We start from the raw sequence: 27,787 nt of genomic DNA on the forward strand, positions 1-27,787 counted from the left end.
CAATGTGTTCATCTGAAAATGACCTTCCATTCCTGCTGCATGGGGCACATCTGAGGCGCTGAGGCCTCCTACGTGGGTAGGTCCTCCCCCTGGTTCCGGAGGTGGCCAATTCCTGTGCACTCTTGGGCTCTGGGGCCCCAGGAGGGCAGGGGCCCCAGAGCCTCCACCCTCCTACCCTGATGGCCAGAGGCGGAAGAGGGGTCAGCACCCCCAGACCACTGCTGACCTTGCATCCTGTGGCCCAGGGTTAATTTTTAAAAAGCAGCTCAAAGTCCACATGGGCTCTGGAAGAGTTTGCTCTATTTGCTCTGGTTAATAATCTCAAGAGGGTAAACATCCCGGGAGGCAGGAGGAGAGATCGACATCCAGGCCTCCGTCCTCCCCCAGGAGAGGCCATGTGGCTGAATGAACAGTCCCCTCCAAAAGAGACAAGGATTTTGTGTGCCCCAGCCTTCCCGGGGGGCCTGGAGGGTCGACAACCCTGATGCAGACCTGCTGGGAAGGTCAGATGAGCCGTGATGGTGCTGTGGGCAACCTTCAGGGGAGGGCTCTAGTCCTATCGAGTCACTGTTATTTTTTCATTTTATACCAGCTTGGTTTCTCCAAAATGACACCTGGAGCCCATCACGCATACAGGGCAGTTTACAGAGCACTTTCACACACTGCCTCACTTGACCTCTTGGCAGACAGAACAGGGACTGTTATCTTCAGTTTACAGATGAGGAAAGTGGGCTTCAGAGAGGGAAAGTCATGCACAAAGCAGAAAAGAAGCTTTGGGTTCCGGAAGCTCAGGGCTTCCGGTTCCCAGTTCTCTGCCTCTGAAGTCAGACTGCCTTCTTACCACCACCGCTAGCCAAACCATAAAAGACCGAGAAACTTTGTGAACAAGAGGGAAGGTAATTGTCCCAGAAATCTAACCTGAGACGGTTGCTGTGGCTAAACTTGGAACGTGGCTTTGAGCTCCCTGGCAGCCAAAGCAAAAAGGAAATGCCATCAGTAGCCAAGCTGTCAGTGATGGAGCAAAGGAAACACACTCGCTTAGGAAGGGAGACATCCTTGTTCCCGATCCTGGTCAAAGAAGAGGTAGTGGGTGGCTCTTACAGAGGGACACGACATACCATTTGTCAGGTCATACCCCCTGCTACTGTGCGGGGAAGAATTCCCGGATTCTCACACAAGCGTGGGTCTTGCTTTTGGAACCCACTGTCTGTAGGGGCCATGCCCAGCTGTAGCAGGGGGCCTAGGGTGAGTATGGAATGTTCTATGCCAAGAACAGGGAGGACGTGAGGACAGCAGCTTTGACTGCTGGGAAAGAGATCTTCAAGGAGAGGACCTATAGTATCACTGGCAAGAGTCTGAGCTTTGGAGACAAACAGACCTGGGTTCTTTAATACTCTCATTTAAATTGCTTCATGAACCCTAAATAGTTTCCTAAGGCTGCCGTGAACAAAGTATCGCAACTGGGTGGCTTAAAACAACAGGAGTGTAATCTCTCACAGGTCTGGAAGTTAGAAGTCTTGACACCTGATTGTCAGCGGGGCCACGTTCTTCCTGAAGATTCAAGAAAAGAATCCTTGCTTGCCTCTCCCTAGCTTCACAAGGCCGTCTTCCCGGAGGGTCCCTCTGTGTCTGTGTGTCTGAGTCTCCCTCCCATGTCTCTTATGAAGACACCAGTCATTAGATGCAGGGCCCGACCCCACCTTAACTAATCACATCTGCAAATGAGGTCACGTTCTGAGGTTCCGGACACACGTGAATTTTGCAGGGGACGCTTGTGTTCAATCTGCTATCAACACATTCAGCTCTTACCATGTGCCAGACATTGCCCTAGTGCTTTGCCAGGCGTAATGCTCACGCCCTCCCAACCGTGCTCTGAGCCAGGACCTGTTCTCTCCGTTCACTGATGAGGAAACCAAGGCGCTGGGAGGGAAAGTCACTTGCCCAAGGCCAGCAGGGATGCAGTCTGCCTCCAGAGTCCGCGCTCTCAACCACCAGCCGCTGCCTCCTGTCCCAGCAGCGCTGCGTCCCAGCAGAGAGGCCCTGGGCAAGGCACCTTCCCTCTTGGAGACTCAAGTCCCCCATCTTTAAAGGGGAAAAACAGCACCTACTTTCTAGGGCTGCGGTGGGGATTGAGCTCAGTTCTGCGGTGTGCATGAAGTGTTGGAACAAAGATGGCACACAGCAGGTTCTCGGTGAACGGGAGCTGCTGTCATCATCATTCCTTCTATTATTTGCTCAGGCTGTGGGAAGCCAGGAGTCAGACGGGGAACTCTGGGGGCACGATGCCTGAGTTCTCGTCTGGGCTGTGCCTTAGACCTCCCTGCGGTCTGTGCTACAGAAGTCATTTCTTCCCCCTGGGTCTTGTTTCTCATGTGAGGAAGGGGCCCAATCAGGCTCATTCTGCCAGCTCACAGGGACGTGAGATCCAGGTGGGATGAACGGGATGAACGACCCAGCGGGCGAGGCTCGTCTTCCCCTGTGGCAGGTGGGGAGGTCTCTCCGGGAGCCATTCTGGAGCCTGAGCCCGGCCCTGGGCTGCATCTGGGCCACGTTGTGTTTGGTCAACGCCTCCTCTGAAACAGCCTCCTTGACCCCTTGGGACTACTGACCCCGGGGCAGGGAGCTACAAGGGATCGATCAGACCTGGCCTTGGGGCCCTGATTGGTTCCAGCTGAGCGGGGCAAATACCAAGGTCATCTACAGGCTGCAGGCCCCCTCCCCAGTCTCAGTTCACAGCTGCTGCAGGCAGAGAGACGGTGGCCTCTCTGTCCCCAGACTGAGCTTGTGAGTGACACCGAGGCAGAAGAGCCCAGAACCATGCGGAGCCTCAGGGCTCTGTTTCTGCTGCTGACTGCCTGCCTGGCGGTGAGTGCCAGCCCCGTGCTGACGCCGCCCGATGACATCCAAGTGCAAGAGAACTTCGACATCTCTAGGGTAAGGCTGGCCTCTCAGGCGGCGATGGCGGGGTGTCTGAGCAGGTGGGCCTCTCAGGGGGGCCAGTCTCCCAAGCCGAAACTCGGGGGCTGGGTCCCCAAGGGCCCTTCCTGCTCAGACCGCCCGGGATTCGCCGAAACTACAACTTTATGCACCTGCCATTTCGTTGGGCCCCTCGTCTGACGATCTCTGAGTCAGATGCCCTCACGTGTGAACCTGCCTTCTTGGGGGCGCAAGGGGAATCCGTGCTTCAGTTATAACCCAGCCTGGAAAAGGCTTCGTGCTGTCTGCTACCCCTGCAGCCCCCTCACAGGGCTTAGCTTTTCGTGACCTCCTGCCCCCCTCCCCCCGCTCTTCACCTTTCGGCCCCTTCCCCCCACCCCCAACCCCTGTTACCATCCTGGGCCCTCTGCCCTTACGGGCCTGGCTGTGGACAGAGGTCTGGGTGGCACGGGGCAGACGTGAGGGGTAACGGGGAGCAGAGAAACAAGACGGAGATCGGGCCGGTGGGATTAAGAGGGCCGGCTGTTAAGTGCTGTGTGGGGGAGCCCCAGGACCACTCTCTGACCCCAGTTCTGTCCCCAGTCACCAGGTGACCTTGAACAGGACCTTGCCCACCCAGGGCTCAGTGTCTGCATCGGTATGAGGGGCTCTCAGACCTTTCTGGCTGTGGATTTTGTCTATGCTAGAGACAGCAAGGGTTGTGGGTGGAGGGGCCCGGAGGAGCAGGGTCCTGGGGTCATCTGGGGTGGCGAAGCATAGGAGGCTCCCCGGGGTCTTCGGGGGTGTGACGGCTCTTTCCACCCTTAGCCCTGTGGGCGGGAGAAAGGGGCAGCAGGCTTGTCCTGAATTACCAGTTCAAGGAAAGGAGACCATTTCTAACACAGAGCTATGGGCTGCCTCCAAGGCACCGAGCTCCCTGTCCCCAGAGGAGTGAAAGACGGGACTGCTGCTCTGGGGGCCGTGGTTGACGATGACCTTCAACCACGGGGATTTGTGCCTCATCCACGTGAGCAGCACAGATCCTGTGCCTAAGCAGGGTAAGGCCTTCCCCCCCAAGCAGCGTGGGACCCCGTGCACACACCCCCTTCCTAGGCTTGCTGCGGTAATGTGGGGCCACCGTTAGGCCCCATCCGTCCTCGAAGCTGCGTGGCCTCCAGTTAGCTACTGGACATTAAAGCTTATCCTTGGCGTAGAGAGGAGGGAAGGGAGCAGGTGTCTGAATCCAGATCCTCGGAGCTTGTGGCTCTCTCCTAGATCTACGGGAAGTGGTTCCACGTGGCCATGGGCTCCACCTGCCCGTGGCTGAAGAAGTTCATGGACAGGATGTCCATGAGCACGCTGGTGCTGGGCGAGGGGGCGACGGACAAGGAGATCAGCATGACCAGCACTCGTTGGCGGTGAGAACGGGGATGGGGTGGGAGGGGCGAGGGGGACCAGGGCCCATCTGCCACCCCGGCCCGGCTTCAGTCACCACCCTGTCCCGGAGAGTTAAGGTCTCTACCTCCAGCCGGGACCTTGCCTCCGAGCTCCAGGGCCCTCCGCTGCCCTCCACCACGCAGTGCCCTGACACATGCCTATTTTGCAGCCTGGTTTGCAACTCGATCCTGCGGTGTCCCTTAGCTGAGTCAGGGCCCTGCCGACCCCCAGGACCCAACCTGGAAACGTGGGTGGGAGGGAGGCATTGAGACTCCTCTCTCTGCTGCCACAGGCTGTTCAGTCCACCGTCAAGCCCTGTCCATTCTCCTCCTAAACCCCTCCAAGCTGCCCTCTGCTCCCTTCTTTACAATCCTCACCCTGCCAAGCCACCTGCCTTTCTCTCCTTGCTGTCTACGACACCCCGTCTCTACACTTCTCCCCACCTCTAATCTCCAACCATTTACCCAGCAAACAAAAGACCTCTTGAAAACTCGCACCTGCTCAAACTTTTCCATAGCTCCCTATTGCCCTGGGAATAAAGTTCAACTCCATTAATGGGGCCTTCTAGGCCCCTCCCAGGACTCACCAGGTATTCGGTGACCGACCCAAGTAGACTTTCAGCTCCTGAAACCCTCCACCCTCTTGCACCTGATGTTCCTTCTACTGGCGAAACATCTCAACGTCTCCCCACCTCTCTGGGCTAATTCCTATGGATCCTTTAGGACTCGGGTTCTAGGTCACTTCCTCCAGGAAGCCATCCCTGACTGCCACCCTCACCCCCACCCCCACCAAGGTTCAGGTTACACACCTTCCTTTGTGCTCTTGGAGCACCTCATGCTTCTCCCCACTTGGCACACTGATTGCATCCGCCTCTGGTCTGCCCATGGGCCCTGCTCAGTCCTGAGGTCCATGAGGGGACAGAGTCCATCTTGCCCTCCTGTATATCCTCAGCCCGTCACACAGTGCCTGGCTCGGTATAGATGCTGCTCGATAAATGTTGATAAGATAAATAACAATCATCGTAACAACAGCTAGTATGTGCATAGTGCTTACTCTAAGCTGTTGTGGTTTTTTTTTTAATGTTTATTTTTGAGGGAGACAGAGAGCAAATGGGGGAGGGGCAGAGAGAGAGGGAGACACAGAATCCAAAGCAGGTTCCAGGCTCTGAGCTGTCAGCACAGAGCCTAACGCGGGGCTCGAACCCACAAACCGCCAGATCACGACCTGAGCTGAAGTCGGGTGCTTAACTGACTGAGCCACCCAGGCGCCCCAAAGCTGTTTAATAGTATCCTATTGGATCCTGACAACGGCAATTTGAGGTGTCATTATCCCCCTTTCACAGAGGGACCTGGGGCCAGAGAGACACAGAGTAATAAAGGAATTAAAGCATTCATTCATCACTCCCCCCCTACCCGTGCGTCAGTCTGATGTGCAGATTTGGTTCAGGAAGTTGATGTTTAGGGCTGGCTTTGCCAAGGGGCAAGATTAGTCCCTTTTTCCTCTGTCCCTCTGTTCCCTTGTATGTGAGTGGGTCTCCTAGGCCTGGCATGAGGATTAAACAGGATGTTTGGAAGTGCTACGTTCCAAATTACAAAAGAAAAACATGTGAAGAGGACCCCGCAGGAGAGTGGGTGTGGGGACCACGGTCTCTACCAGCGGTTACCTTTCTTTTGGTTTGTGCGTCTCCAGGAGAGGCACCTGCGAGGAGATCTCCGGGGCCTATGAGAAAACAGACACTGACGGAAAGTTCCTCTATCATAAGCCTAGTAAGTTGAATTGGAGGCATCCTCCGCAGCTGTCTCCCCTTTGCTGAAAAACACCTTGTGGTGTCTTAACCTGTTTTTCCTTCTGCCTCACCTCTCCGTGCCCCCAAAGCCTTCCCTCCCATTTTTCTGAGATGTCCTCTGGGCTTTCTGTAGGTATTCCTCCTCTTTCCCTTCTCCCGCCTTCTCTCTCGTGCACTCATGAGCATCCAGAATGAAAGGGGTGGCACTGAATTCTGAGGATAACATCGGGAGTTCGTCAGCATTCATGGTGGCCATCTGCAATCAGTTGATAAAAATTATGCTAAACATCTACCATGTGCAGGGCGCATGGTGCTGTCACAGAAGGAATTTATTCCTTCTGGACGTGAATTTATTCATTCACCCAGCAGATGTTTATTGACTATGCTCTATGTGTCAAATAACTGCGCTGGAAGTGGAACCCATGAATGTTTGGGTAGGTGGATGTTTGAATAAAGAAATGAGAAAATAAGCAAATGATTGGTAAACGAGTGCATATATGGATGGCAGATAAGTGAGTTAATCAGTCCTCTAACAGATAAATCGATGGGTTAATGGGTGGAGGAAAGAAGGGGGGAGAGAAGGGAAGGGAGGTAGAAGGGAAGGAAAGAAGGAAGGAAATGGTTTGACGTATGGAAAGGATGGATGGGTGGGATGATGGTGGATGAATTAATGATAAATATATGGAGGAGATGGATGGATAGATAGAAGGATGGATGAACAGATGATGTACGGGTGAATAGGTGAAGGAATTCAGGCTAGAGGAGCCTTCTGACAACCGTATGCCTTTGGCCTCCTGCATCGCCCATGCAGGATGGAACATCACCATGGAGTCCTATGTGGTCCACACCAACTATGACGAGTACGCCATCCTTCTGACCAAGAAATTCAGCCACCACCATGGGCCCACCATTACCGCCAAGCTCTATGGTAACGGCGTGGAGCTAGATAAGTCCGCAGGAGTTGGGGGCGGGAGGAGGCCAGTGATTTAGGGACAGTGGAGTGGGGAGGAGTCGGCAGTTCTGCTCCATCCTTCTGATAAAACTGTAGTTGTGGGAAAGGTGGAAACATTTACTCCCCCTGGAGGAGGTGGAGCTCAGTCTCCCGTCTGAGGTAGAATCCTTTTCTTTTGGTTTTTGATGCCAGAGTTTCTGGGTCTGTAACAGAACCAGCAGAAAAAGCCACGCGTGGGGATTTGGGAGACCTGGGGTCGGAGGGAGTCTGGGAGGGACACCTCTTCTTCTTGTGGAGCCAATCTTTCCATAAGTGTATTGAGGAGATCACGCTGGGCTGATAGCTTCCAGCTCCTAAATGACAATCACTGGGCAAAATAATCCCAGGCCTTGCTAGCCTAGGCACCTGTGGTTCGAGGCGTCTTCTCTGCTTCCCATTGCAGGGCGACAGCCACAGCTTCGAGAAAGCCTGCTGGAGGAGTTCAGGGAGGTCGCCTTGGGTGTGGGCATCCCCGAGGACTCCATCTTCACGATGGCCGACAAAGGTAAATGCGACCCTGCCCCGCCCCACCCCAGCTTTCTGTCTCCTCCTCATCCTTCACGGTCCTCAGAGAGCATCTTCCCAGGCCCTGGGTCTTTCCTGTAACCCTCTGAGATACGTAGGATTATAGTCCCCCTCCCCTCTTTATAGAGAAGGTAGCTGGGGCCCCCAGATTTGTTCCAGGTCACACAGCAAATGTGCTTGGTAGAGGTGAGACTAGAACCAATTCAGCCTTCAGCCTCGTGCCACCTGTTAAACTGAGGTTATAGCCAGAATCCACAGGTAGCTCGCAGAAGGCAATCCAGTATTAGGGTCAAGAGTACGGGCTCGAGGTAGAGTACCGAAATTCAAGTTGAGCTGTGTGGCTTCTGGCTAGCCAACCTTCCGGAGCCTTATTTTCCTCATCTGTAAGATGGGGCATCATACTGCCTCTCTTATAAGTTGCTGTGGGAAGTCAGTGAGAGGAAGCCTTTAAATACGATAGCACTGTGCCCAGTGTCTAGTAAGTGCTCAGTAAGTGTTAGCCATTGCTGTTCTTCAATGGTGCTGCTGGCGATGATGGTGCGGCCACCAGCTTGTCGCTTTTCCAACGAATGACCTTCAGCAGGCCACGTGAGTGGAGCCATTCATGAAGTGGGCTAATGCACAAGACAGTTCCCAGCTGAGTGCCCACCCGGCACGCAGTCATTAGCATTATGACAGAAACAAAGCCCTCTCTGGGTCTTGGCCCTCTTACTCACCTCTCTCTTCTGTCCTGGCCTAGGTGAGTGTGTCCCTGGGGAGCAGGAACCGGAGCCCTCTCCACTCACGGTGAGCACCTCTTTTTCCCACCCCATCCCCACCCTGCCTGATTTTTGCTGCCCTTGCTTAGGTCCCCCTGTGGTGGTGGGTGGGGTCATTGAGAGAGGTTGAGAGAAGGCAGTGGTAGGCATGGGGTCTTGAAGTCAGAACCCTCCCTCCGCCCCCCGCAGGGCTCAATCTCAGATCTGCCATCTGGCCCAGTTGCTGCCCTATCCAGACCTCACTTTTCCTCATCTGTGAAATGGGGTAGTTACACTTACCTTCCATGGGCTAGAATTCAGTGACATATTGGAAAAATTCTTAGCATAGTGCCTAAAGCCAGTGAAATACTCAATAACGAAATGATGATACCCAATACTTAAGAAATAAAAGACAAAGTCAATTGATCTCCAAAAAACCAGCAAACCTGAGAGCAGGCAGCTTCTCAATCAACTGCTCTATCTACTATTCTGCCTTTTGATGTTCTGGGCTTCCTTACTCTTCTGCTTTATTTTCCTGCCTTTACCATATTGATTAAGCTTTCTTCGTTTTTTTTTTTTTCTGTGATTATTTGGAAATTATATATCCACGTTTATTCTACCAACGTGTGTGTGCATATACATGCGTGTATACATGTATACATTTTCAAGGCTATGTTTCTGAACAAATATATATTATAAATATATTAGAAACATAGTCTCAAAAAATTTTTTTAAATACAAGAAAGTAAGAAAAGAGTGTCCTTATTCCTACATAGAATCAACACTGTTAACATTGTTTGCTTCTGTGTTTTTAAAGAAAAATTATCATTGATTTTACGAAAACCAACATGTGCTCGTTATACAGAATTAAAATTAAAAACGATAAAAATAAGATAAATAAATGAAAGTAAAGAATTAAAATCATGCTGAAAAGGTTACAGAGTAAGAGTTTTAAAAAATGCCACCACCCAAAAACTACCAATATTCACATTAATCCAGCAATTTCGGCACATGCACATGTGGAGGGAAGGACAGATAGAAGGAATGCACAGATTTATGCACAGATTCAGGCATACTGTTATTAAATGGGATGATACCGCAGATGCTATTTTGAGTTTTAAAAAGCATTCTTTGTAGTTTTATTTGAATTAAGAAAAAAACAACACGGTTGGACTTTTTGAACTTCAAATAAGCATCTGTCGCCATCTTTCCTAGTCACTTAGTAAAAGTTCTGGAATGGATTCTACACTCACTCTTGGTGAATATAACCACAGCGTCTCCATTCCTGAGTTATTTATTTCTATCAATCTCTTCATTAGTGCCTTCACCAAGTGGTGTTTACAAGGCGGGTTCATGGGTGTTTTAATCCTTGGATTCTTCCGTTTGAGAAAAGTCTGCCCATTTCCTTCATACTTGAATGGCATTTTGCTTGGGCGTCACATTCTTGGGTCATGTTTCCTCTCCCTCGGAATGTTGTCTGCACTGCTCTGTTGTTCTCAAGCGCTAATCATCACTCTGGGAAAGCCTGAGGCCAGCCTGCTGTTTCTTCTCCTTGTAAGCAATTTGTTTCTTCTGCCCAGATGCCAGGACAAACTTTATCCTTGAACTCTGTATCTTTTTTTTTTTTTTCAATTTTTTAAAGTAAGCTTTAAGCCCAATGTGGGGCGTGCACTCACGATCCTGAGATCAAGAGTCACATGCTCTACTGACCGAGTCAGCCAGAACACTCCACAGTCAGTATCTTAACAAGGACATGTCTTGGTGTTGAGAATTCCATGCCAGAATTTCCTGGAATTCAGTGTGCCCTTCCCATCCACAGGTTACATTTTTTCTGTGGGGCTTTGCTACTTTGAGAACACTTGTTCTCTCATCCCGGAGCATCTTTGTCTTCCACACATGCTAGGTGTTCTCAGTTGCTTTCATCTGTATTCACTGGGCTTCTCCCGGGATTCTCACTCGTCTTTCTTCTGGGACAGTCATTCCATTTAGCAGCATCTATTCTGTTCCTTGCTATTTCTGACTTATTCACTAGCTCTGAATGTATGTTGTCTTCGTTCTCAATTTTTTGTATCTAGGCCTGAATTTTGTCTTTTATTGTATTCTGAATTTTGTCTTTTATTTACCACTTTGTCTTTGAGTCTTGTTTTAATGAATATATGTTTTCATTAAGCAATTCTATAGCTTGAGGCCACTGAAGAATTTCCTTCAGCTTGTTGAGTTGTATTTTCTTCTACATTGGTGTCGTAGGTGGGGTTTCCTAGATCAACGCCTGTAGAGCAGGTGTGAAGGAAGAACTGGGCAGGAGAAGCAGAGCTGTGATGTGGTCATGATGCCTCAGCCAACCCTGTGGGAGCTCTAGAACTGGGGTGGGGGGGACCTTTGGAGTTGTCTCATGATGGTGCCAAGGGGTGGGGCCTTAATACCCGGATTTTGATCATGTTCTGGGGATCAGCCTGGGGGAGGAAGCATGACCCTGAGTGAGAGGGGTCCCCTTAGCTGAGGCAGTCCCAACAGGGGCTGACAGCTCAGGCTGGGAATGTAAGCCCACTCCTCAGGGGAGGTCTAGGCAGTTCATGACAGGAGCCACCACAGTCGGGCTCTTTCTATAGTGCGGCCTATTTACTCCTTCATCTCAGAAATGGGTCTGGATAGTCTCTGTGCCATTTCTTTTTATCTTGTTCCTGCTCAGTTTTAGCCCGTCTTCTGTGATATTGTGGGGTGGGGGGTTTCATTTATTCCTTGGTCATTTCCCCCAATAAAATTGAGCTGAGCCCCCTCCTACCCAAATGTAGTCTAAGGTCTGGGTATTTTGTGTTCCATCGACTTTTCTGAAGTCCAAGGAAAGGGTGGGAAGGAGCAGGGGTGGAAGAGCTTTCCTAAGGCATGCCATCTTGGCTGGAATACCCTTGCTTGCTTTCTCTTTTGAAGAACTACGTGGGGTTCATTCCACCTGGTCAGGGCAGTGACATCTGTCTGCCCTATGTCAATACCCCTGGTGCATTAGATCGTGTAGTCCCAGAACCTTCACTTAGAGAGAGAAGGCCTCTAGTCTGTTTCCTCTTTACTTCCCAGAAGTCGTCTTCGCGACTTCTCTGTCAGAAAAGGAAAAAGAAAAGGTCCCTCAATTTCCTTCTCTCAGGATTCGGGAGTCTTAGGGAGAATAATCAGAAATTTAATGACTTGGGAGTTAGAGGGCAGAGTTAGGAGTTGACCATCCTGTTCAGCTCCAAAATACTTGATTTCTTTCCTTGATCAACAGTTTTACTTTTTGCTTTCAACTATGCCCCTTTCCTTGACTGAGCCATGCTGATGAACATTTGGAGATTGATATTCTGAATTCATTTTTTTGCTGTTAGGAATTGGAAAAGGCGATTTTGAGGGAAATTTACATCTGCCATCTTCATCCCCATCTCGACGGAATCTGTATTTCTTCATCACTGTCAATGAAACCATAACTGGTGTCTCCCCTTGCAGAAAAGAAAAATGGACTTTCCATTTTTCCATTTCTTCCAAATTTCCATTTCTTCTTTCCAGGCTTCCCACATGTCTGTTTTTGTGGATGTAATCTGAGGTTGACATTTATATTTTCCACCTTTGGTTAAAATTTTTTTTTAATGTTGATTCTTGAGGTAGAGACAGACAGACTGTGAGTGGGGGGAGGGGCAGAGAGAGAGGGAGACACAGAATCCAAAACAGGCTCCAGGCTCTGAGCTGTCAGCACAGCGGCTGACACGGGCTCGAACTCACGCGCTGTGAGATCATGACCTGAGCCGAAGTCGGATGCTTAACCGACTGAGACACCGAGGTACCCCTCCACCTTTTGTCCTGAGAATTACTTTTAACATTTACATTATGTGACCATTGTAACAACCATTTAATCTCAACTCTGTTTTATTGGCTTTATAGTTTATCATAATTTCTTGCTATTGCATCATCCTTTTTTTTTTTTTTTTTTTTTGTACTTAGATTCCTCTCTCAATTGGTGGGAATATTTTTGTAGGTTTAAGATTTTATTTTTAAGTACTCTCTGTACCCCACATGGGGCTCGAACTCACAACCCAAAGATTAAGAGTCACATGGTCCACTGACTGAGCCAGCCAGGTGCCCTGGAATATTTCCATAAGTAGTTTTTTATTTTTATTTTTTCTGAACAAACACATGGGTGGCAAACTACTGGATCCTTGCGTGTTTGAAAATGTGTTTATCACATGGTCAACAGCTTAGATGAGTACGGAATCTTTTCTCTCTTATAAACTTCAGATGTTGCTCTGCAGTTTCTGTCATTTAATGCTGCTGTTTACTACACGGTCCGTTAGGCTCTTTATCCTTTGTCTCTAGGAAGTGTCCAGGTGGGGCTCTTCATTAATTTTACCTCATTCCCTTTGACCCCAACTTATAATTGGACAACTCAAGTCTTTCTTCAACTCAGAAAAGTTTTCTTCTATTATTTCTATATTGATTGCCTCTCCTTCTAGAATTCCTACTATGTGAATGTATTTCTTACGATCATTTAGCCAGTTTATTATCTCTACGGTATGGTTAAATTAAACAAAACCCTTCCCACCTCCAGTAACTTCCTTCTTTCATTCTGTTCATTTCCATAACCGTTGGCCCCTGTGATATTGACGCAGTGTCATCATGAATTCATTGATGGTTTAAGTTTTCTCCTGTTTCCTGCTGTCATCCTGCGTGTGATGGAGGTATTTCTCCTGAGCAGCTGCATTATTTCAATTGTTCCATGATTTTTTCTCTCTTCCTGCATCCTCACCAAGGAACAAGGCCTATGTGCAACCAGCTTGAGAGACAGTTGGGAGTCCCTGATCATAGCTTTAGTTGCACCTTAAAAGGAGAACATTGAAAGTTACCACAGATTTACTTTTTCAGATTCTAGTCTCTCCCATCCCTGCTGGCTGGCAGTTTCCCTGCTCATCCCTTGTTTAATGGCCTTGGGATCCTGCCTCAGGGGACTCTACACTTAGCCTTTTGCCAGCTTTGGCAGCCTGCCCCGCTCTTTAGTCCCCACCACTCCCCACCACCACAGCTAAGAGTGTCAGGGTCAGTCTGGGGTCCCTTCTCCATACCTTCTAGGTGGCTTTTCCTTTGCAAGCGACTGACAATGATAGTCTGGTCAGCCCTTCCTGCAAATCATTCACACCCACACTCCACCGTGTAGAAACACCTTCAAGTTTCTGGCACGGAAATGCTGCTCTTCCCTGGTTTCCAATTCAGATGATTTTTTTTTTTTCCCTCACTATTTTATTCCTTTGGGCATTTCAACTAGAATTTGGATACAGGGGTGTTGTTCTACTCCATGGTTCTGATTTTCCTTTCAGACTAGAAACCTATCTTGTGATGCCCATTCTGGGATTCAGGTTGATACTTTTGGGAAAACCAGTCCATTAACCAGTGTAGTAACTCTGCTTCTGTCTGTACCCTGATTCCCAAAGCAAATGGTTTTTATATATTCCAGGGGTACAGGTGAGCAATAGTGGCGAGGTCCCCACAACAGCTTCTCTTTCTCCCCACCCTAGAGAGCCCGGCGGGCTGTGCTGCCCCAGGAAGAGGAAGGATCAGGGGCCAGGCTGCTAGCAACTGATTTCAGCAAGAAGGAAGGTAATGACCACTCACCTTTCCACCTGCTTCTGTCACACTGCAGAGAGGAAGGGCCCATGGGTGGCACACACAAGCTGCCCTCGCCACCACGAAGTCTTTCTTATTTGTCTGTTGGTCAAGGACTGGGACTAGGAAAGGCAAATCAAGGCCTCTGCGTGGTGCCAGGGGTCGTGAGGGGAGAGAGAGGAACATAAGGTGTGGCCCCTGGGCTCAGGAACTCTCCGCTCCATGATGAGAAGCGCGTTCTGGCCGTCTGTACCACTGTGTGGCCTCCTAGCCTATGTTTCCTCCTCTCCGCAGCAGATAAGAGCCTGCTGTGCTCGCGATCAGGGCTTCTGTGGGAGCAAGTTGGAGCAGGACGTGAGGTTGCCCTGCGTGGTGGACAGTGTTCACGAATGACTCACCCTCCAGCTTGCTCAGCAAATGCTCAGCCCTGCTCCACCCTGTGCTGGGTCCTGGGGTCATCCAGACAAACCCGTGCCTTTTCCGAACTTGTGGTCTGGTAGGGGAGGCAGGCAGAGAAGCTGATGGACCCAAAAGGCAGGGTCAGCTAAGGGGGTGGGGGAGCTCAGAGGAGGGAGGAGTCAGGGGATCTAGGAGGACTTCCTGGATGAAGGGGAATTCGTGGGGTGTCCAGGTATCCAGGGAGGGGTCTATGGAGGAAGGTCCTCCGGAGCAGTGGGAGAAAAGGCATGGGTGTGGGACTTGGGGGGAGAGGTCAGGCCGGCACGGCTGCTGTCGCCGCGTGCACCGTCACCTGCTGTTAGAGTCCCTGGATGGACAAGACCAACACGGGACGGTGGGCCAGTGGGTCTCTGGGTTATGGCGTGGAATGGGCACGGATTTTGGAACCCGTGGGGTTTTGAATCTCAGCACTCTGTGATCCTGGGCAGTTCCCTTTACCTCTCAATTTCCTCGTCTATAAAAATGAGTTGACAGTCCTTCCTGTGAGTGTGAGGGGAAAACTAAACTAGATGGTGCATGTTAAGCGTCCAGCCCGGTGACAGGTACACAGGAAGCACTCAGTAACAGCTGCTGTTCTGCCCCTCTCCAGATGCCTGCCAGCTGGGCCACGCCGAAGGCCCTTGCCTGGGGATGGTCACGAGGTATTTCTATAATGGCTCATCCATGGCCTGTGAGACCTTCCAATATGGCGGCTGCCTGGGCAACGGCAACAACTTCGCCTCAGAGAAGGAGTGTCTGCAGACCTGCCGAACCGTGGGTGAGCACAGGCCCCTCACCTCCATGCATGCTGCACCCCACACCCTGTCCTCCCAACAAGACACCTGCCAGGTGAACCGGGAGCTAAGAGAGAGGAGGTTCCAGGGGTAGAATTCTGGGGCAGGCTTCCTGAAGTCACAGGAAGTGCACATCTGGATGTGGGTGCCCCAGGCAAGTGACTGGTTTCCATGGGTCCCAGCTTCCCAGTCCGGAGGAACCAAGTGCTCTGGACGAGCAGGGCAACCCGGTTCAGGCCCTTTGCCGGGTGTCCCGGGTCAGCTGCGCAGAAGGACTGACACTCCGCGCCCCCCCCTTCCCCACAGCGGCCTGCAACCTCCCCATAGTGACCGGCCCCTGCCGAGGCTACAACCAGCTCTGGGCATTCGATGCCGTCCAGGGGAAATGCGTCCTCTTCACCTATGGCGGCTGCCAAGGCAACGGCAACAAGTTCTACTCAGAGAAGGAGTGCAGGGAGTACTGTGGTGTCCCTGGCAACGGTAGGAGGACCCGTGGGTGCTACTGGGTCCAGGCGGGAGAGCCCTGGTAGGGAGTGGGGGTCCGGAGAGGTGAGTTCTTGACTCCACCAGGTGACCGGCCCATCCGCTCTCTGGGCCTGTTCCCCATCTGTAAAATGGGGCTAAACCCTTACCCCAGCTGGGACGGGGCACCAGGGAGGCACAGGCCAGACCTGAGCCTGGCAGAAACGGCCTCTGCTTCTGGGGCTGCCACGTTCGGGCTGGCCACGTTGGGCGGGTACCAGTTTGAGCCTCATTTTGTTTTCTTCTGTAAAATGGGACAAAAGTACCCACTCAGATTTCACAGTGCCTGGACGGTGAGGACTCGGCTGACGGCAGCCGTCACTGGTCCTGATGGTCACGCTGTGGTGACAACAGTAATGGCATGCCAGGGGAACAGCAGCCATTTGATTTCTGTGCCGTGTCTCCCCACTGGGAGAAGAGGCCAAAGACCAGATCATTCTGTGGGATGCGCTTTGGAGACACCAGGTCATGCAGCAAGCAAGCAGCAGTTTCTGGCCTCAAGCTCAGGTCCCAAGTCAGCCCAAGCTGCCTTCCCTCCTCCGTGAGGCGTCCCCATCCCGAGTGTCCCCATCCACAGACGCCCTGGGTGAGCCCCACACCTACTTGCCGAGCTTCTCTGTGTCCACAGGTGACGAGGAGCTGCTGCCCATCGCCAGCTGATCGGCCCGCAGGCCACACGGTGGCGGGGAGGGTGCGGGCCGTGTCTGTTCCGGTGCCCCACGTCAGGCCGGGCCGGGTGACCCGGGTTCAAATAAAAATGAAATTGTGGACTCCTGAAACTCCACGCCGTGACTGTTCATTGTCACGATAAAGCGTAAGGGGTAGCAGGGAGAGGGGGGAGGCAAAGCCAGGGCAGGCGGGAGTTACCCCAGCTTTCCCCGGAAGTGAAAAGCGTGTTGGAAGGTGTAGTAGAACTGTCCTCGGGCCTTGAAATCGGCTGTGCGGATTGAGACCCGAATCTCAGTTCTGTTTACTCCACAACACTATCAAATGGGCCTGTTGTTTTAAACCCAGAAAAGGAGAGAAGAAACACCTCTGGGGACTTGTTTGTGGGTGAAGTTCGAATAGGGTTCAGAAGAGGGGACTGTGCCCTCTTTGCCCGGGTGCCAGGTGGGTCACGGCCACCGGCCCACCGTGCCTGAAGCAACAACCCCTGCCCTTTGCGGCACCAACACCCACGCCACAACCATGTGGCCGCAGCCATGTCCCCAGCACGAGCTGCCAGGGGCCAGAGAGCCTCGGGCTGCTTCTCCACGAGGCCCTGGAGGTCCTGTCTCCTGGGATCGTCACTCTGGCCCTCTGCCCCGGAAGGAGAGGGTTCACTGACCTCTGCATTGTGTCTGGGACCATCAGCGAGGCACTGGACCCGAGCCGGCAGCCCTGGCTTGTCCTCCCTTGAGGAAGAGGACAGGTAGACTGTCCAGGGTGGCTCGGTCACCAACTTAGCAGAACATGACTCCCAGAGCTTCCAAGAAGAGACACGCTGACACCTGACCTATAAATCTCTCTTGCGCGCTCCATCCCCACAGAACCCTGACCGGTGCTGCTCCCGCTGCTGCCTCTCACGCCCTCAGCCCATTTGCTTAAGAGACTCATCAGGAAGGAAGAAGGGAGGGGATGGATCCAGATGTAAGGACTTGGCTGTAGGAAGCTTTGCAGCCCCCTTGGCCAGAAGACACATAAAGACCCCCGGCTTCTCCCCCAAAGTCCCAAGCTTGGGGCTTGCGGGTTCCAACAGAGAGGACCGTCCTGAGGGACGAAGTTTGTGGTCACGGCCCGGACTCTCTGGGCAGGAGTGGGTGGTGCAGGGACAGGGACACAGGTGACTGTTCAGGGAGAAGGGACAGGCTCTCCGGCCTGGAACGAACCAACGTCATCGCGTCCTGTGTCCGTATCTTGCTTCCCTGCACGCGTGCCTCACATACCAGGGCGGGCCACTCATGGCGGCTTGAAGAGGGCTCTTCTGAAGTGACCTAAAGGACAAATGCCAAAACCAGAGGGAGCAAGCCGCAGGTAGCAAGGCCAGCTGCAGCTGGGGGATGGGATGTGGGCTCATCATTTTTTATGAGCCACTTAAAAACAGGCCTCCCCGGGGCGCCTGGGCAGCTCAGTTGGTTGAGCGTCCAACTCCTGATTTCCTCTCGTTTGTGAGGGGGAACCCCATGCCACATTCATGCCCAGGGTGCAGAGCCCGCCTGGGATTCTCTGCCCGCCCCTCTCCCCCCCCCCCCCCCCCGCCCCACTCACACACAGGCTCTCTCCCTCTCTCTCAAAAATGAACATTAAAAATGAGCCTTCCATTAAAAAATCCAGGATTTCTTGATCCTCTTGAAATCCACCCCATTAGCTCACCACGGGGCAGGCACTGAGGGAGGGACGGTCCCTCGAGATGAGGCCTCCCCTGCAGCACCCCTGCTGGCCTGCCAGGTCCTAGAGACAGGTGCGACAGGTGCGACAGATGCGACCGGGTTGAAGCACGTCTGTCACCCTGAGTCAGGAGCCCAGGGTGCTCATCCCAGACGGCAGCACAATCATTCTCTCTCAAGTGGCTGCCTGGAATACTCGGGTCTTAAATAGCCTCACCTCAAATTTTCTCCTACTAAAGATCCTGGTCACATCTGTCATGCCATCGACGTGGCTGGTCAGTAAAGAAACATACCCCCCTTTAAAAAAAACTTTAAGGGCGCCCGGGTGGCTCAGTCGGTTGAGCATCCGACTTCGGCGCAGGTCACGATCTCGCGGTTCGGGAGTTTGAGCCCCGCGTCTGGCTCTGTGCCCGGAGCCTGCTTCGGATTCTGTGTCTCCCTCTCCCTCTCTCTCTGCCCCTCCCCCACTCACACTCTGCCTCTCTCTCAAAAATAAACAAACATTAAAAAACAAAACAAAACTTGAAAGCCCAGAGACAGGCCCTTGGGCTGTACGAAGGCTCTGGGCCATGCCTGGTCCCTCTGCGACCGTGACATTCAAAGCATGGGGGAGGGCCCTCGGCTACAGTGGACTCAACCAACTTGTTCCAGCCGCACGGAAACTCCTCGATTAAACGTCCATCAGCCCCTCTGGGAAACGCCTACTCGGTACACTTCACAGGCCGCTCCCACGTGACGGTTCTGAGGGCAGGGCCGACGGCCCAGCTCGGCAGCCCACTCGCGATGCTCCACAGGATTCGGCGGGGGGGGGGGGATTTGTTCGGCCAATCCGCGCGCCACCTCCTCTTTCAAGGGCAGCACCTCGTCATCTGGTTGAGGCAAGGATAAAGCAAGACCGCGTTTGCCTTCGAGCAGACCCCTCACGGCTGCTCACCCTTCTGGCTCACCCAGGCCACGCTGCTGGCCTTCTGCTGGCGTCCTCTCTCCTACTCGCTCGCCCTCCGCCTGACTATTCATGGTGGGCAGATTCTAAGTGTGTGGACAGTCACACATGCCCTCAGGAACTCGGCAAAGCCACGGACACTCTTCCCCAACCTGAGGGTGATACAACACACAGTCACACGTGTCCCTGGGGAGGCCGATGTTGCTGGGCTCGGGGTCACAAGAGGCACACAAGTAACCACTGGACAAGGACACCCGGACGTGGCCCTCGGGCACTGGGCTTGTAGGACTCAGATGAAGTCCCTCCTTCTTGTGAGGGACAATGCTCCTCAAAGCAAGGTCCACACGAGCCCCTTCTTTCCCTCATTTATCAACACGTCTGCTGCGCTGGGTCTCGTGCCGGTTACGAGTAACGGACTCAGGTAAGGAGCTGACACCCCGACCTTACTCCGGCTGTGTCATCCCCGGGATCCTGCCTCCGGCCCATCTCTACTCACCAGGGCCCTGCTCCCCACCGGATGACATGGCCCGACGCCAGACCCAAGAAATGACACCACACACCGCCATCTTCCTAAAGGTTGTTTTATTGTAAAACCATAAATACAACACTGACATGAAATCGTTTAAGTAACTGATCCTCTCTAACCATTAAAAGGATGTCTTTTTGCCTTGGCATCAACCAACTGGGAAATAATGTTGCAAGAATTCGGGGGTAGGGTGTGAATTCTGGGCGGGGGCTTTTGGCGATTTAAGGAACCAAGCGGAACCTTCCTCTTCTTCCTGGGAATGTCCCACTTTTGGACAAGAACAGACAGGTAAAAACAGCAACATTGAAACAGCTCAGTTTTAAATTTTATTACTTTGTAAAAATCTTTTTTTTTTTTTTCCTGTTCCTTTCCTCCATTTCACATCAGAAAAAGTTTTAAACATCACGAAACGGATTTGGCTGTAAATGGAGATACGGTACCAAAACAAAGTGAAACGAAAATCCCAAAGGACGAACAAAAAAACCCTAAATAAACCCTCAAGTTTGGTCTCGGGGGTTTACGTATCACAAGAACCGTCAACTCAACCCCCATGCAACGTGACTCCTTGGAGAGCTGTTGGATCCACACCAACGACACAGGAGACCGCAAACAACGTCTTTTGTTAATTAACACAGCAAGGGTGACACTAGGTAACTTTTTTTTAAATACAGTACATGGTACGCAGGGTCCCAAGATGGCCCTGCATAAACCCCTCGTGGAGACTGGAGCCAAGCACTGGCTGTTTATAAAAATATTGTGTTGCTACAAAAGTATAAATTAATGCTACCGGTATTAAGAAATATTAAACACATAAAACTTATAAGGATTAAGAAAAATATTCATTAATACCTGTAGAAAACTCTGGCCTAAAAAAGATATTTTTTTTGTGTTTGTTTTTTTGTAAATTTTTTTTTTTGTATTTTTTTAAGATGACTTGAGTTTCTTGCACTCGAAGAGAGAGACACAGTCAGATGTGCCTATGGTATTGCCTAGAACGTCTTAACTACTGAGAAAGGATGGGGTGCACGCACGTGGTTACTGAGCGGGGTGCAGGGAGGGAGGGGCACCAAGGCTTTCTCGAGATTTACCTGATGTGAAAGAATCACCGATGCGAAGTTGCAGGGAAAAGAAAAAGGCAGGATCAGAAAACAACTGAAAATAATTTACGCTTCTTAAAAAATATCTCTGCTTCGGGTGGTTGTACAAAATGATTTCCTGATGCTTGGGATCTGAATGGCCCCGGACGTGCTGCCTGGCGGGTCCTCTCTCTCCTGGCTGGCGAGTCCCAGCCCCACGCCAGTCCGCGAGCTGGCTCGCCGCCTGGGAACCCGGCCCCCCACCCCCACCCCCCGGCTGGGCGGGAGGGGGGGCCCCAGGCAGGGACCGGCTGGCACCTGGGTTGTGGGAGGGGGCCTCCTTCCGGCTGGCCGCAGACCCCACGGTCTCTGCCGACCTGGACTTCAGGAAGCGCCACAGGGATCCCAGGCCCCTGAGGTTGCGGACAAGGCTGGGCTGTGCCCCTTTAAGGAACTTTGGTTCGAAGAGTCAAGGTGCCCGGTAGGGACGCACGGGTGGGTAGGACCCTCGTGGGTCCTGATGCTGACGCCCAACTGCAGACCTAGCGAATCCTTCTCTGGAACAGGAGCTGGATCTTTAAAGCGACACCCGTGGTGGTGGCCGGTGGCGGCCGTGGGGGCATGAACAGAAGCCAACGGCGACCTAAGGACCTTCCCCCTCATCAAAGCGGGAGCAGGTGCGTCTTCACACAGAACCCACAGGCCCCTCCAGGGAAAGGCAGGCCTCTACTGACCACCGTCCTCAAACCCGAATGAGAGAGGAAGAAAAACAATACCACCACCACCACCACCAAATCCTCCAGAAGACCCTGAAGAGGGGAAACCGGGAGGGAAACATAAGAGGACAAGACACTGTATCATTGGTTCACCATAACTGGCCTAGCAAACGTTAGCCACAGTGAAGAGAGGGGCAGGCCCCCTCCCAGTCCTCCCCGCGGCCCAGTTGGATCCGGGGGCCTGGGCTGGGGCCGGCAGGGCTGAGGCGGGAGCCCCCACCGACGGTCTCCAGGGGACGGCCGGAGTCTGACTCAGCCTCTCTATTCTACCTAAACCAGCAGCCTTTCCGGGAGCTCCCCGTCAGGTACGCCCCGGGGACACAGACGCCGTGCTGTGAACTCACCCCAGCTCAGCGGGGCGGGAGACCGCTCCCGATGCCCCGTGTTACCTCCTCTTCCCGTCTCTGAGAGCACAGCCATCCTGACGACGGCTCCCAGGTACTGCCCCCGTCCTGGGCGGTCGCTCACAGGAGCCCAGCTCTGTCCACAACCCAGCTTTCCTTCAAGCCTTTCTCGTGAACGCGTGGCCCCCGAGAGTGCGTGCTGCATCCCTGACGTCTCCCCAGGTTGCCCCTCGCATAAGCACAGGGGCCTCCTGAAGGCGAGATGAGGCTTCACAGTGGAAAACACGCCTTGCAGAGTTTTTCCCTTGTGTTTCTTCAAAGTGCAGGAGATAAAGAGCAAACTCAGGGAGAGATCACTTGCCAGCCAATGGACCAGATGTAAAAAGAAAGTCCTTCCTCGGACGGTTCTCTCACCAGGAAACCTTTGTACCCTTCTTCCAGCCAAGGGCCGGTCCCCAGCAGCCAAGCCAGAGGCCATCAGGTGGGGACGGTGGCAAAGGAACCTCGCTGGCAGGTACGGCCCGCAGCTTTCTGCACCACGAACCCCCAAGGTGAAGTGCAGGCAGGAGGTCTGCTCGCGCGGCCCCTCCAGTTCGCTTCCCGGCTTTCAGCCCCCATCTGAGGGGGGCCTGGCTGGTGGACCCGGGCACAGGGAGGGAGAACGGCGTTGGGACAAGAGCAGCCACGCCCAGGCTACTCCATCGACCACCCGTGAGGCTGCAGTCCTTGGCCCTGGCTTTGGTGGTGAAGCCCAGTGGCCTCACGGGAGGGGAAAACACCCTGCAGAGGGGAGGCGCGTTCTCTCCACTCCCCCCTGGGCTCCACGGATGTCAGCGCCAGACCATTTCTGTCCTGGGAATCGCATGGCTTGAGGCAGGCCGTGTCCGAGTCAGCACACGACCACCTTGAGCGGTCGAGAACATGACAGAAATGGCCCTATTTCCTGCTCTGCCAGCAACCAAGGGCCTGTGGTGGAAAGTCCCAAAGTGGTTACAGAACGGGGGTGCAGAAGACAGAATCTTTCTGAAGGTCGATGCCAGGGGAGGTGCCGGGAGATGAACTGGAAGAGTCTACCTCAGTCCTTTGGCTAAACTAGAATGTGGGTAAGGTGGATATTGCTGGAAACGAGGGGCCAGTGGCTGAGCCTGTGAGATCTTTGGATTTTACTAAGCTGTTCACTGCAGCAAGACGTGCACTACGGGAATGGCCTGCGTGAGAAAGCCGACTGAAGGGGCACCTTGATACAGCCTTTCCTGTTCGCGACCCCAGTTTCTGAGGAACCAGTGGCTGCAAGAGAGAAAGGACCACCTGCCACCTGGTCACCATCCTGGAGGAGGCAGCCCCTGGAGACAGCGTTGAGAGTGTCCAGTGGCATCCACCTTAAACCTGCAGAGCAAGCCAAGCCCGAGGGTTGGAAAAAAGAACAGAACGGGGGGGGGGGGGGGGGGGAGGACACATAGGACTTCATACCTAAAGTTTAGTTAACTAGACTTCCTCGAATTTTCACTCTGGAGGGCAGATATCCCCGTGTTCCAAAGAGAATGTGGAGTGCTCTAAACGCATTATCTGGGCTTGGTCTCTGATGGCTTTGCAAGAGAGTAAAATGTCTGTTTTCTAACTAACTGGCCCAAACACGGGGCAACGGCGTAACCACTCTGCCTTCAGTAGAGAGAGGACGAGCTCCGAGGCTCTGCTCCCACCAACCACACCAAGTGGGCAACTCTGATCCTCCTCATGCGGTTCAAAGGGCCAGGTCGCGGACCCTCCCCCAGCAGCAAAGCAAAACCGGAGGGGCCTTCTGCTGCAGGATACATCTGTCACTCTTCAGCAACCCTGCAGCCGCCTTCTGAAATGTCCTCAAAGCTCTGATCTTAAGGTCTGCTGATTCTCCCACGCGCTCTAGAAAGCGCCATCCAGTGACTGTCCAGTGCAGATGGAGGCTCTTCTGGTGACGTGACCCAATTGGAAATGGGGGAGAAATACCCAGAGCTTCTCCAGGAGAGGAAATGGCACATTGGTTCCCGAGACCACGGCTTGCTGGAGCGAAGCTTCGAATGGCCCACTTTGATGCGTTTTAGTACGTCCAACACTTGGGAGGGGAAAGCTGGGTTAGTTCTCATGAGGTGACGTGAGCGGGCTCGGCCCCCAGGGACACTGTTCTGGCCTATAATCCTAAGCCTTCTTGAGTCTCTGAACCAACTCGACTTCCCCATCTGCTACGGACCCGGGGATGGGGATGTTGTACAGTGCTTTTTGGAATCGAGGTATCTCACGGCTAAGTAATGCTTTATTAACAGGAAGGGACGGAGTGGAGTCAACCCTCAAAATGGTAAAACGTGCCTTTGCAAAGAGTCCTCTGTGATGGTGGTCGTTCTTCGCCCGAAGCCCTTGGCGTAACCATCTGTATCCTACAGGCATGGGCACCGGGGGGGCAGGCGGCCACTGGCACGTTACTCGTGGAGAGGTGGGGTGGGGGGTGGAGTACTGACCGTGACAGACCACCTCTTGTAAGGGCAAAGGGGCCACCCTCTTGCCATATGGACTGACTGTGTAAAACGTTAATTCCTCATGGAGAGAAAAGCCATCTTTCACAGCCTCAAGGGGAGTGTGGTCTGATAATGCCATTCTACCTTCAAGACATCAACTGTTAGGCCCACAAGGCACCGTGCTCAACTACTGTCCTGGAAGGAGGGCTGAGGCCCACGTGGGGAACCCCAGGCTGCGGGCAATGGAACCACCGGAATCCCTGGGGTCCTGGGGAGGGGGGAGGGGCCGTGGGTCTGAGGCAAGACAGACGTGAACATGGGTGGACTCAGGAGTCCCTGTGGAGCCGGAAGTGTCAGTGATGGGGCGAGTAGTGTAATGCACTCTGGGTATATAAATCAGACATTCGCAGTACCAGACACAGCGAACCAGGAGGGCGGGCCTTCCGCTTACATTCAGGAACACTCCCAAGCCACATGCTTCCCTATGGCTTCCACCGAACCCCACCTCTGTGAAATCCGTGACTCCAACCCCACTCCTGGTTCCCAAACAGCCAAGCCAAGTACGTTCATGGTCTTGGCTGTTCAAATACATGAAAATGGGACTGTACAGCGAGGGCTAATAAAAACCTTAGGATACTGAGTATACCACTGAGATGAGCTAGTTTACAGTGTGATTTGAGGAACAAAAAGGGCAACTGGGAAAAAAAAAAAAAAAAACCTCCAAAACATAAGTTACAGACATTCAGTGCCTCCTAGCAGAGTCTAAAATCAAATTTGAAAAAAAAAAAAAAAAAAGGTAAAAACTGCTAAAATGTTAGGAAAAACAATTATTAAGGAGTGGAGACAGTATCTATACTTCTTTAAAAAATGTTTTTTTTCTATCTTATATTAAAAAGCAAAAAGTCAGCTTTATATTCTTAAAGTCTCCTTTCCTGATTTGGGGAGATAGATAGATGTGTTTCTAAGGCGGCTGCCCTGTGACACCCAAGGGTATCTCGAAGGCAACAGCTCAATGCCCTGAAGGTGAACGAGAACAAAGTCCAGTGCAGAAACTGTCCATCTGATGCAGTCTGGAGAATCCATGGCAGAGCAGCCGGGGAGGGGTGGGTGCATGAGGGTCAGGAGTGCATGGAGGGGGGTGGGGGGGAGGGTCAGGAGGGATGGGTGGGGACCACGGGGTCAAGGACAGAGAGCGTCAAGTCACTTCAGATCTCAGCTGCCTGAACGTTTTACGACATCAGCTTTCTACCAATCTGCACACCTGAAAACGGAGTCTTTAAAGCCCCCTCACTGAGAAAAGGAGGTGAAGCGTCTTCCCTCTTTCCCACTCAGCTTTCCTGACACACCCAGTTTAATGCACACGTGCCCGCGAGCAGGCACGTGCACATGCACCAGGGCTGTGTGTGTGTGCATGCGTGCACAGAGCTGCCGTGGCTGCGCAGATGAGCACGGGGCCCCCACGCCCCACACCCAGGGTGCACGTGCTGGGACACGTCCACACGTGTGCGGGTGTGCACACACATGCACACACACACTGAAAAAGCACTTAAGTTTCCAGGGGGCATTTATAATGAGGTCCACAGTGTTTAGAACTTAAATTCCTTTTCTTTGTTTGCGACAGTGTTGTGTGTGTGTGTGTGTGTGTGTGTGTGTGTGTTTTCCTAATGTTTCTCTTCTCTTTTTCTTTTCTTTTCTTTCTTATTTCTTTTTGTTCCGAAGTCAAGTCTTAAAGCATGTTGGATTTCAGAAACATGAGTTTGTTCATATCTTCCGGACTGAGCAGTCGCCTCCTTTTGATTAGAAGCGCTTGCTCACACATATTTACACACCCGCTCCTGGCCCCCACGGCTGGGACCGCGAGCAGCCAGAAGGCCAGCTTGGCGAGTTTCGTGTGCTTTTGGGTAACGCACGACCAGTACTGGAAGAGATCAGGGGTGGCCTGGAAGAGGGGCTCCTGCAGGTAATCGTACACTTCATTTTTCCCAAGCCGATCGTCTTCCTGAGCTGCAGGGTTCTCGCCCGCGGCGGAGCGGGGCTTCTTGGCGGAGGGCTCGAAGTCGGCCTCCTCGGCCCAGGACTCCTTCACCTCGTTGATGAGCTCGCACACCTTGCCGATGATCTCCTCGTGCTGGTAGGGCGGGACCGGCCGCAGCTTCTGCTGCGGGTCCAGGATCATGGCCACCTTGTGCGCCGGGTGCACTTTGAAGTTCTCCTTGAGGGCCTCCAGGAAGAGGTGACACAGCTTGCTGACGGTGCCCGCGTCATTGGCCTTGGCCGTGAACAGCTTCTCCAGCCTGACGTAGGTGGGCAGCACGAGCTGCAGGGTGGGCTGGCTCTCGTTGCTCAGCTCGATGACCGCCTGCTTCACCGGCGTCAGGATGGCCGCCAGGTTGCTGAGCAGGTGCTTGTTGAGGCTCTGGATGAGGTTCATCTTCTTGGCGCGGCTGTAGAACTCGCAGATCTGCTCGTAGCGCTCGTGTACCAGCAGCAGCGAGTCCGTGACCGAGTTCCAGCAGGGCGGCGGTGAGGTCTCCTCGAGGGACCCGAAGGTCTCCTTGGCCAGGCCCGTGGAGCCCGCCAGGTCCTCGCACACGTTGAGCAGCTCGATGACCTCGTGCATGCTGCGGGCCTGCAGCGTCCGCTTGCTCAGCACGCTCTGCACCACCGAGTTCAAGGCACAGGCTGAGCAGCGAAGGCACATGCCGGCCTTGGAGAAAGCGGACGCGCTCACCCGGCAGTCGGTCACGTACACTGTCCTGATCTCGGACATCACGAACTCCGACAGCACGTTCTGCACCCAGTGGTGCACCAGGTCGCCGCTGTCGCGAATGTCCGCACCCTTCACGCCCAGCACGTAGCTCTTGATGTGGTTGCCCTCGGCCTGGTAGGCTGTGAGGATGTAACAGGAGTCGGGGCCGACGCTCTGCGAGTGGCAGGTGACACCGATGCCCAGGCAGGCGTTGCTGCCCAAGGCACACGTCACCTTCACCTTCACCTGGTTGTACATGCGGGGCAGGTGCTTCAGCGCCAGTGTGTTGAAGTTGCCCAGGATCTCCGTGACCGAGAAGGCCCCGTAGCGGGCACCGCTGTCCACCAGCGTCTGGGCCAGTTTCAAGAACTCCTTCCCACTCACCACGCTCAGTGCGCCCAGGTCGGCGCACATGACCCTCAGCAGCCGCTCTGCGATATTCTGCCGCTCCTTCTCGGGAATCACGCTGTTGGGTGTTAAACCGCTGGTCACGGCTGGCAGGGGACACAAAGAGAGACGAAATTCAACTCGGCATCTGAGGTTCCTTGCCCTGGCAGCAGCCTGCCACTCTAGGCATCTAGTGTTTGGAATTACGAGTAGGTTTGCTCTGGTACACAAACTGGCGGTGCTGGTGGCCTCTGGTGTGTGACGGTCTCACGGGAATAATGTTCTAGGATCGATTAGTAATGTCTGCTGTGAGCACAGGAACAGAATACAGCAGCATGTGTATAACACACGTGCTACATGTGTCATTCA

At 53.1% G+C, this 27,787-nt stretch overlaps 2 protein-coding genes across 7 annotated transcripts in view; one reads left to right on the forward strand and one right to left on the reverse strand.

Annotated features, from left to right (window-relative positions):
- Nucleotides 1-2,685: 2,685 nt before the first annotated feature.
- On the forward strand, nt 2,686-16,544 carry AMBP (alpha-1-microglobulin/bikunin precursor). The gene is made up of 10 exons (XM_015076148.3): nt 2,686-2,934; nt 4,192-4,334; nt 6,043-6,119; nt 6,951-7,067; nt 7,534-7,635; nt 8,395-8,441; nt 13,924-14,005; nt 15,060-15,227; nt 15,550-15,723; nt 16,394-16,544. The coding sequence occupies exons 1-10, from the start codon at nt 2,818-2,820 to the stop codon at nt 16,423-16,425; spliced, it is 1,059 nt and encodes a 352-aa protein (XP_014931634.2). The 5' UTR covers nt 2,686-2,817; the 3' UTR covers nt 16,426-16,544.
- A 3,095-nt stretch (nt 16,545-19,639) lies between these two features.
- The window catches only part of ZNF618 (zinc finger protein 618), a 182,964-nt gene continuing 174,816 nt past the window's right edge, over nt 19,640-27,787 (reverse strand). For all 6 annotated transcript variants that reach the window (XM_053204758.1, XM_053204757.1, XM_053204759.1 and 3 more), the window contains one exon: nt 19,640-27,525. In XM_053204758.1, the coding sequence (XP_053060733.1) occupies nt 26,009-27,525 (1,517 nt within the window). In that variant the 3' untranslated portion in view covers nt 19,640-26,008. The remainder of the gene's footprint in view (nt 27,526-27,787) is intronic.

Source organism: Acinonyx jubatus, chromosome D4, assembly GCF_027475565.1.
Source record: "Acinonyx jubatus isolate Ajub_Pintada_27869175 chromosome D4, VMU_Ajub_asm_v1.0, whole genome shotgun sequence".
Classification (NCBI taxonomy): domain Eukaryota; kingdom Metazoa; phylum Chordata; class Mammalia; order Carnivora; family Felidae; genus Acinonyx; species Acinonyx jubatus.